Source organism: Apis dorsata, unplaced genomic scaffold (genome assembly GCF_000469605.1).
Source record: "Apis dorsata unplaced genomic scaffold, Apis dorsata 1.3 scaffold_376, whole genome shotgun sequence".
NCBI lineage: Eukaryota > Metazoa > Arthropoda > Insecta > Hymenoptera > Apidae > Apis > Apis dorsata.
Genome location: NW_006263639.1, coordinates 876,484 through 887,424, shown reverse-complemented (window position 1 = coordinate 887,424; position 10,941 = coordinate 876,484). Strand labels below are relative to the sequence as shown.

General features: G+C 20.0%; 3 protein-coding genes across 5 annotated transcripts in view; 2 read left to right on the top strand and 1 right to left on the bottom strand.

Moving 5' to 3' along the window:
- The first annotated feature begins 20 nt into the window (after positions 1-20).
- On the top strand, positions 21-3,174 carry LOC102672810 (ufm1-specific protease 2). 3 transcript variants are annotated; one of them, XR_422229.2, is made up of 11 exons: positions 21-181; positions 258-473; positions 549-776; positions 848-1,015; positions 1,099-1,192; positions 1,296-1,556; positions 1,635-1,781; positions 1,890-2,025; positions 2,100-2,220; positions 2,282-2,353; positions 2,424-2,566. XR_422229.2 is itself a non-coding variant. In XM_006618837.2 (10 exons), exons 1-10 carry the CDS (start codon positions 143-145, stop codon positions 2,633-2,635), a joined length of 1,752 nt encoding a protein of 583 aa, XP_006618900.1. In that variant the 5' UTR covers positions 21-142; the 3' UTR covers positions 2,636-3,174. The 3 variants fall into 3 exon arrangements, 2 of the variants coding, with proteins under 2 accessions (XP_006618900.1, XP_006618899.1); XM_006618837.2 differs by having other exon boundaries at positions 1,638-1,781; positions 2,100-2,353; positions 2,424-3,174; XM_006618836.2 differs by having other exon boundaries at positions 2,100-2,353; positions 2,424-3,174.
- Positions 3,175-4,061: 887 nt separating this feature from the next.
- On the bottom strand, positions 4,062-4,798 carry LOC102672664 (mitochondrial import inner membrane translocase subunit Tim8). Its single transcript, XM_006618835.2, has 2 exons — positions 4,529-4,798; positions 4,062-4,276 (listed from the first exon to the last, which is right to left on the bottom strand). The coding sequence occupies exons 1-2, from the start codon at positions 4,622-4,624 to the stop codon at positions 4,112-4,114; spliced, it is 261 nt and encodes an 86-aa protein (XP_006618898.1). The 5' UTR covers positions 4,625-4,798; the 3' UTR covers positions 4,062-4,111.
- A 1,469-nt stretch (positions 4,799-6,267) lies between these two features.
- Positions 6,268-10,941, top strand: part of LOC102672214 (lysophospholipid acyltransferase 2) — a 25,008-nt gene continuing 20,334 nt past the window's right edge. Inside the window, exon 1 of the mRNA XM_006618833.2 lies at positions 6,268-6,351. Coding sequence (XP_006618896.1) covers positions 6,268-6,351 — 84 coding nt within the window. The remainder of the gene's footprint in view (positions 6,352-10,941) is intronic.

Below are 10,941 nucleotides of genomic sequence, written 5' to 3'. Positions count from 1 at the left end.
TATATATATATATATATATATGTAATTTTGATTGGATGATTATATTCTAATGTGTTTTTTGAAACCTTTGCCATATGGCAATAGTGTACATTTAATGCGAATTAATTTATATAAAAGATCTAGTTATAATTAGATTTCTGAAATGGCGCCGCAATTGCGAATTTTATCTAATGTTATAGAGGTAATATGTATATATTTTTGATTTTTATGCTTTTGATGTCATATGAATTAATTTTAAGAGTAATGTAATTTTTTAGCGTTTAAAAAACATAAAAAATGGTGTAACAGGTCATTTATATGGTGTAATGTATGATAATACATTAACAGTATTAACATTTAGCGTAAATATAATGAATAATATTGAAGTTAACATAAATCATACAATGTTACAATTACATATGTCTGCAGAAGTATATCTTTGTGGTATTTTACATGTTGGTGAATGTGAAGAAAAATTTATTGATGCATTTCAGGTAAAAATATTAAATATAGTTATAAATATATGAAAATATATTTATTTATTTTATTTTCCTTATATTTTTATTTAGGATATTGATATCACAGATAATCCATTATTTTTAAAATATACACATGATAATTTAAAGATACAGGCATATTTTTATATTCATTTAAAACTTGAATCTATTAATGATATAAAAATCATTAATGAAAGTGATATTTGTCAAGAATTTATTTACATTCGATTAAGAGGAAGCTTACCATTAATTGCACAGGATGATAATATAATGGAAGTGTTAAAAGAATCAAGAAAAAATGTAAGCTTCATATCTTATATTTTATTAAGATTCTATTTATTATTAAATATAAATTAATCTTCTTCTAATAGATTGTGTCAGGAAAAATAGGAATTCATTTTCCATCAAAAAATGCTTTTCTTTTCAATAATGAAAATATTATAAAAGATATATCTTTAAAAGAGATTCTAAACATATCTGGTAATTATGAAGGAACTAGAAATATAAAAAAAGACATTATGAAACCTATGGGAATAGTGGTATGTTTTTTAATGTTTATCGTTATATTTGTTATTTCTCTGACATTTTTAGAAAAATTATATCAATTTTACTAAACTAACAGAATGCTGTAAATGCTTATATACTTTTAAAAATGTCTGGAGATAAACATTCTGAAGATAATATTAAATATGCACCAGTACTTCAATATATAAAACGTAAGAATATAATATGTTTTATTTATATTTTATAATATTAGATATTATACTTAAATATTTAAATATTTTATTAATTAATTTAAAAAAAATATTTATAATATAGGATCATTTAATAGTTTGGAATGCAATTTATTTATTGATACATTATCTTTGGTCAATATTAATGTAAGTTCAGCAGATTTATATGGAATATTAGTAGAATCTATGTGTCGAAATATTAAATTGGTGGAAAAATGTTTTGAAAATCAACTTCAAAGGTCAGAAACACCCATAAAACTTCCAATACCTATACATTTTAAACCTCAAGGTTTTGGACATTTGATTACAGTAGTCTATCCAAATGGTTATAGTGATAAAGAAACAAGTAAATTTTTCTATTTCATTATGATATGAACTTTGTCATATTTATATAATATAATTTACATATCTCATTAAATTTCAGTAGAATATCGTGAAAATTTACATAAAATTTTGGGATTAGATATGACAAGACCTTATTTCCGTTGCGGAAATGCTGTGAAATTTTGTAATGATTCAAAAACAGAAAATATACTTATAAATCCTCATGAAGCAATTGTGGTAAAGGATGGTATGTTTAATAATAAGTATATAAAAAATGTAATAATAAGTACATTTCTCTTTTAATTTTTATTTCAATTTCTATTTTTAAATATTTTTTTATAAATTTCTTTATTAGATATAATAAACAGCAATTGGAAAGTACAAATTGTACAAGGCTTATATATATATTATCATTATATGCAAGATAATTTTGATGATAATGGGTGGGGATGTGCATATAGATCTCTACAAACTATTATTTCATGGTTTAGGTAATTTTAATATATAATAAAATAAATATATAAATTTTATTTAATTTTATTTAATTCTAAATTAATTATTACAGATTACAAGGTTACACTGAAATACCAGTACCATCACATCGTATAATACAAAAATGTTTAGTTGATATAGGCGACAAACCTTCAAATTTCATTAATAGTAAACAATGGATTGGTTCTACGGAAGTAGGTTTTGTATTAGAAAGTCTTTTGGATATCAGTGTTAAAGTACTCTGTGCGTCTACAGGTGAAGAAGTATCATCATTAGCTCCAAATCTACTACATCATTTTCAAACACAGGGTACACCAATAATGATTGGTAATTAACTTTTTTTTATATTTGTTAATAAAAATAATTGTCCATTGTTTCATATATAAATAAATTGTAGGTGGAGGAGTATTAGCACATACAATTTTAGGAATTAGTTATGATCAAATTAGTGGAGATGTTAAATTTTTAATCTTAGATCCTCATTATGTAGGCCCTGAGCATTTGCCAACTGTAATAAATAAAGGATGGTGTGGATGGAAATCAAAAGATTTTTGGAAAAAAGATGCATTTTATAATATGTGTCTTCCTCAGAGGCCAGTATGTATTTGATTATAAAAATTAAAAATTCAAAAAAAGTTATACATAATAATAATATTGACAGTGTTCAAAATTATTTAAGATCAAATAGTGAATAAATAATGTAGTATATGCTTGAATGCTATAGATAATGTTATATATTATATATATAATATATGTTATATATATAATATCTACATACATATTTCATTATAAAATAGACATATACGTAAAAAAGAATGCAAATTATATTTTATTATACAAATATTTGCATTTGACAATTGATATCAAAAAGTATATAATACTAAAAAAAACATTGTTATTTGTATTTCTTTTCATTTTATAGTTAAAATTAATTGTATATTAAATGCATTTTCAAAATAATTCTATAAATTAATTCTATGAATAACAATATTTAATGCTTCAAGTAATCATTCCAATTTCTTACATTGATATTGTTTTATTCTATTCTTGTAAAAATTTCGAGATATAATTTCTTGAAATTAATACTGTTGCAAAATTATATTCTTTTGTGATTAATTTTTACTTTATAAATTCTTTTCTTGTTAGAAACAAATTTATTCTACTATTACATATTTTAAAAGAAACTCCTAAGTTGATGAATTATTAAACATTTTCTAGTAATTTACTAGTAATATTTTTCTAGTAATATTTTCATTTAAATGATTATCTTTGTATGAAAATATTGTTTTAATTTATTAAATCTAAAAAAACTTATTAAATATAAATGTAAGTATTTGTATTTAGATATATTTTTAATTTCTCTAAACTGTTTATGAAAACAAATGTAACTTGTGATTTTTTTGAAAAATCATACACATGTTATTGGAGCAAAAAAAAAGAAAAAAAATACAAGTTCTTTTAAAAAAATAGCACAAAAATTTTTTATTAAATTTCTTTTCAAAACTTTTTATCAATAAGAATATCTCTGATATTTGAAATCTCTGATATATTGAAAATTATATAATTAATTTATAAATTAATATTAAAAATTAAAAATATTAAAATGATATTAAAAATATTATGCCTGCCATTGAAAGAATTTGTGTTGATATTTTTTGCAAAAACAGAAATTGATTTCTATAAATCTAATTTTTATAGTATCAAATATCTTTATGTTCAAAATAACTATTATACTTAGAAATTATTTAATATATAATAATATATATAATGTAATATTATATAGTATTTAAAAGAAACAAATATTATAACATTAGAATTATTATATGCTATATTTTTATGATTCTCTATAGAACTGAAGAATTTTATAACTTTGTAAATTTAAATGTACATTTTATATATATATATATTGAATTTTTTGTATAAATATATTTTAAAGAATTTTTGTTGAAAAAAATATATAATTAATTGTTATTTGTTCAATATTAAATAATTTTTTTATTAAAAATGAAATAAAAAATAATTTTATTTCCTACACTTTATAACACGAAACTATTATATGCATAATTTATTTAATATTACATATTTTTATACAGATTTTTGTAAAAGTTGTGCAAAACGATTTGTAATTAAAAGTGAAACATCTATAAATCTATCAACGCAATTAGTTAAACATGTTTCTGTTCGGCTGTCCAATTTGACTCCTGGTTTATCAATACATTTATCCCAACAAATATCGTTGAATTCATGAATCTAAAATTATATTAATATATTATATAATAATACAATAACAAAATTATATAATAACATAAAATTTGCATTTATCAAATATTTTATTACGAAATCTAAATTTAATGTTACATGTATAAATACTAATAAATACTAATATGCCGAATAATTAACCTCTTCGACGTTTTTAGAACAAATTTCAAATTGCTTAAAAATATTTATAAATATTAACTTTAAATAAATTTTAGCTTTAAATTATTTTAAAAAAACTATTACCTGAGCTTGAATTAACGCTTTCTGTTTTTCAGCTATAACAAATTCTTGTAATTCTCCACTTCCAATCTTATTATCTTCCATAATATCATCACTCATTTTTTGGATATATCTTATTTCTCTTATTTTTACTAAATAATTTATTTAAAATTTCCAAAATTTTATATTTTACTTTATTTCCGGCACACACGTGGTTTAATAATTGATAATTACTAAAATTGTTTATCAATGATAATCTAGTATTTTATATATTTCATGTATGTATGAACTAGTTCTATAAGTTACAAAATGTTACTATATAGTTACTGAACTGCATGAAAAATTCAATTATTATTCTATTATTATTTTAATTCATTATAAGAAAATATTAAACACAATATTAAAAAAATATATTTTAATAATAATATATTATATATTTTAATAATAATATAAATGTCCAATAGAATCAATTTAAAATTTCTTTTTATATAACTTAAAAAAAAAAATAAATTTATTATTTGAATAACTAAGTATAATTTTTGTATAAAATATAAGATGTACGAAAAAATAATATGAAGTATATTTTAATGATTAAAGAATATTTATTATATATTTTTATACATATTATAATTTTTCTATAAATTTATATGTTATTAATAAGGTTATATTAATAAGGTTATATTTTACTTTCTCATTTATATACATACATGTGTGTGTGTGTGTGTGTGTGTGTGTAATGTATAAAGAAATTCGTTAAAAAAAAAAGAATTTTTATTTTTAAATTATGTTTTTATATTTAAAAAAATTACATAACAATTTTAATGATGTTGTTAAAATATTAAGGCATAACTTATAATATTAAACATTTGAGAATATACTTTTATTTAATAATTATAAAAAATAATATATTAATTTTGTATTTACTAAAATCTTAATAATTTTATTTAACAATGATTTTATTCAAAATATATTTATTCTTTAATTTCTTTTTGATAAAATATTTTTCTACATTTTATTTGTTTTACAAATTTTCAAATTTAATTGACATTTATCAAAATATTTATATAATATGATTTTATAATAATTTATTGATATAATGTTCTAATTGATGGAATTTTATTATTTATTATAACAGATAAATCTAACTAATTTATAATTTTGATGATGAAAAAAATAAATCTAGATTCTCATGAACAATGATTTACATATAAATACGATTAACATCAAAAAATTTACTTAAATAAAATTATTTTATAAAATCATAAATATAATAAAATTTTATAATTAATAATCGTAATATATTATTAATATATTATTAATAATTGTGATGTAAATAAAAATTGTATAATTTAAAATTTGTATTTCGTCATGGTCATTAATATTTAATTAATCATTGTATTTGAATCATGCTATCTCATGATTTCATTCGTATATTATACTGTTATATATATATATGTGTATATATATATATATATGCAAATATGCATCACGTGCAATTGATCACACCACTTGTGGATACGGCCCTGAATGCCGGTAAGATTGTTAGCCGGCGCGGAACGAAGCGGCGCTGCATTTCAGGAACTGTCGCCGAGGCGTCATTACTATCGTGGTAGAGTCGTTGTTTTGAAACGAATACTTTTTTGAAAGAAAAAAAACCAAACAGAGTGAAATCATGTCTTCTAAATACGTTAGTATCGTTTGAGATATATCAACGTCACGGTGGTGTATGTGCGTGTATTAACTTTATTGTATAATCATTGACAATGACCGCGACCGTAGAGGACTATTACGACGGTTTCCGAACTTTTTCCTGGCTCGCTGATTTTATCGATGTACCAGTGGACCAGGTGAGAAATTTATGCCTTTTCCACTTTTTTCACATAGATATTATCTCTCTTATTTATCTTTCTACCGCTCAAAATGAGGGCGCATCAATCGAAGTTTACATTATGTTCGATATATGTATGTCATTTTTATTAAAAAATGATTGATATGCTACGCTTGATATTAAGATTGTCAGATTTTTCTCTTTTAAGTTTAAAAATTGTCATGCTTGAAATTAATAAATTATTATTAATTATCTTTCACATAAATAAAGTGGTTCCAATAAAATATAAGAAAAAACAATATTGCAATTTCTGATTCAATAATTCGAAGGATTCGAAGTATCTGCTAATAAGTTCTTTATGTTATAATTCATATGATATAAATACAAGTTATTGATATAAATATCATCATTGAAATTCCTTTTGCAAAATTGATACGCAATACTGTGAATTCATTAATATATTAGTTTATACATAATTCTGATGTAGTAAGTAGTTAGTTTTTATCTTTATTTAGCTATTCTATATAATTTATCAAGCTTTAATTATAAAATAAAAAAGAAATTAATTTTTAACGTTTCAAACACGCGATATGTATATTATATTTATTGTTGAAAGATATATAAACTATAAAAATAATGGTGTGACAGAGAAATTAAAAATACTAATATACGTACGATTTGTGGAAGTTTTTTGGCGTTTAATTTAATTAGAATGTGAACATAAGATTTTTATGTGTCTTGTTTTTTGTTTTTCTTGATAAAATCAGGATATTCATGTATATTTCAGATTGCAAATATTGATAATATTAAAAATCTTTTGATATAATATCATTATTATTAAAAGATAGAAAAATGTAACACATTTATTAAAGAAAGATATACGGCGAAGAATATGTATATTCTGTAAATAGAATGACCGGTGAATATATATATATTCGAAAGTGGTTTGAGCATCAAATGCAACAGTTGGGAAAAGCCGACTGTAACAAATATTTATCATGAATTAGTTATTTAAAAAATAAACATTATTCTTTTAATAAAAAGCAAAAAATAAAAATAGCAAAATTTTAATAAAAATATTATTTATTATTTATTATACATACAAATATTCATTTAAAAATATAATTGATTAATATTTATAAAATTAAAATAAATTAAATGAAGAAAATAAGATAATAATAAAATAATAATTAATAAAATAGATATTATTAATAATATTAATACATTCAAAATTTTAATAATATTTTGATGAATATATTGTACTGAATTTAAGATTTAAAAAATGTTATTAGTAAGTTGAATATTTTTCCAATACTGAATCATTTATAACAATTTAAGATTTAATTTAATTGAGATAAAATTTAATTGTATTCATTTAGAAATATTTCGTAAAATTGATGCAAATAAATCAGAGACATAAAGTAAAGTACATAAAGCGTGAGAAATTATTTTTTCATTATTCTAATAACTATTATCTGAAATATATTTTTTTTATTCTGAATAGTTAAAATATAGAATAATAGTTAAACAAAGAATAATTTTTTTAAAAGTAAGTTAAGTTTCAAAAATGATAAAAATTAAAAAATATTAAATTTATGAATATTACTTAAATTTAATAAAAATGAATTGAATTATGTAATTTTTGATTATTAAGTTGAGAATATCATCTCATTCTCATAAAATATAAAATATAAAGAAACATTTGGTCTTTTCATCGATAAGGCTTATATTATATTTTTTTAAGATACGGGAATAAGGCGATATTATACTGGCAATTCATAAACTAATTCAATCATTTTTTAAAATATAATTAATTAAATTAAAATATAATTAATGTTCATAAGTTCAATATGTTTTCAATATTTTAATCATTTTCCAAATTTATTCCAAATTTATTTTTAGAAAAATTATTTTTTATATATAAGATTATAAATAATTATAACATTTTAATTATATAAAAATAATAAAATAAATTTAATAAAAATATAATATTAATATAAAATAAAATTAATATTATATAAAATAAAAAAAATATTTCAAATAAAAGTTGTTAGACTTAACAATGGTTAAAAATAATGAAAAATTATAAAAAAAATTAAATTTATATAATATAATTTTAAAAAAATGTGAAATTACATCAATTTCATCTCTATATATTTCATTATAATCTCTAAAATGTTGGTAGCTTTTTTGGTAGCTATTTAAAGTATCTAAATTTCAAATCGATATCTATAATAATTTCGAAAAAAACAGCTTATGCATTATGTATTTTATTATATATATTTTAGGGTTAATCCAGTTATCTTACTTTTTTGCCAATTGAACGATAGTAATTGTATCCTGAAAATTGCTGTGCAATACAGTAAAGCAGCGGGTGTTTTCGCTTGTTTCAAACATCGTATTATTTTTAATAGAATTCGTTTTTCCATTATTTTTATTTATAGTGCATATTAAGAATTAGTTATAATACGTGAATTTTTAATTATTATATGCAATATCATGATGATATTGTTAATTAAATCCAAAATTATCCGTATTATTCCATAAATATAAAATTATTCTAATTTTTTTAAATACTTTATTTTTTTTTAATTTATTCTTTCGATTAATATTATTTTCATAATATTTATATACGCTTTTTATTTCATTTAATAATTTTTATTTAAAATATTTTATATTTTTATTAACTATTGTAACTGTTTTTATACAAAATATAGTTAATATCTAATATAAAGAATGAATTTATAAATTTTGTTTATTTATTGATTTGTTTATTCGTACTCTAATAAATTGAATTTATGTAAATAATATTTATGTAGAAATATCTATAAAAGTGATTATTATATGTATGCAAATAAAATAATTCAATTTCATAATAAAAAAAAATTGAATGCACTATTGAAATTTATAACCGTATAACCTATCGTAGTCTGTTGTTTAATTTTAGAGTTGCATGAGATACTTTAACGTCATCGATTGGAAGGAATGCAATTCGATGCAAGATGTTTGAATTTATTGTACACTTTGCTCGCAACTCTATCGTTCAATTGTATTCTCAATTAATTCCATTATCACCGATTATAATATTACTTTATAATATTAACTATTAGTTATTAATCATGAATAATATGCATACTCATATATAGAATAAGAATTATTTTTAATGTTAATGATAAAAGATTATTTTTATATCATAAAGAAGAAATCATATAGCCAAAATTAGTTACAGAAAAACACAAAAGAAAAAAAGAATAGAGAGAATAGGAAATAGTACGTATTTATTTCTTCAATATTCTACATAATAATGATATGATAATGATTGCATATGATTCATTCATCAGTATCGTTTGAGCACAACATGATTCTCTATTCCCTAGTTATCAATTTTACTGATTCATTTTCAATATAGCAAAGAAGCAGTCAATTCTCGAACGTCTATGCAAGGTGTAATCGAGAAATGATTATACTATATATAAAGCATGTATAGTATATGATTTATAAATGATTCTCAGCAAAGAATACATCGAAGGCTAAAATTGTAATGCAGCTTGAAGAATGCGTAACTGAATATGATTGTCTTTTATTTTTGAGAAGTGGCGGGAGTAAGTTACCGTTTTGTATCGAAGGACTTTTAGTCACTAGTAAGAATTGCATTAATGTTCCGTTATTTTGAAGAGTCACGAATAATGTACAGAAAAACATGTTTACTTTTGTTATATATAATATAGTCTCAATTTTAATAGCTATATATTCAATATTATGAATGTAGGAAATATATATGTATAATGTACAATATATGTTTGTAATGTAATGTTTTTTTTAGCATTAAAAATATCATATATAATTTTCGAATAAAAGCGGTTCGATGATTGAGATAAAAATAGCTCATACTAATACATGTATATATAATTTTTGTAATTTAATGAACCATATCGTCCATTACTAAATCGATTGGATTAAAAATGATTCGGACATCGGATCGCGAGAGTTAATTGTTCTTCGGTGTAAGATATAAATCAAACACCAAGTATTTAATTATTGGATATTTTAAACATTTGTAATTTGATCTTTGAATATATAATATATAATAATTTGATCTTCCTCAAGTTATTCAAAATATTGATTTCAGATTTTGATGACATTTGATGATGATTATTTTGAATATCAATTGTATTTTTCTAAATAGAATTTCTTTTAATTTTTTTTATTAAATGAATGCAAATTTTATAATTTTAATTAATGTTTTTTATCTAAAATTTTTTATTTAATATAGATTAAATTTTTTTTTTTTTACTAAATTTTTAAATGACTTTATCTAAATATATATTAAATCAAAAGTTTTTAATGAATTCATGGATTATCAAGAATCATATCATTTAACACCGTTTTTTTTTATAATAACGTTCAAAATTTAAAAAAAAAGAAAGAATATTCTTTTGTTTTTTATCATATTCAAATATAATTACTTAAAATTATATATTAAAACTAAATGTCTAAAATTAAAATATATTTTTTGTTTTAATCTTGAATTATATAATAATATAATTTATTATAATTCTAATATGTTCTTAACTTTATTAATTATATCATATAATTATTTGAAAATTAA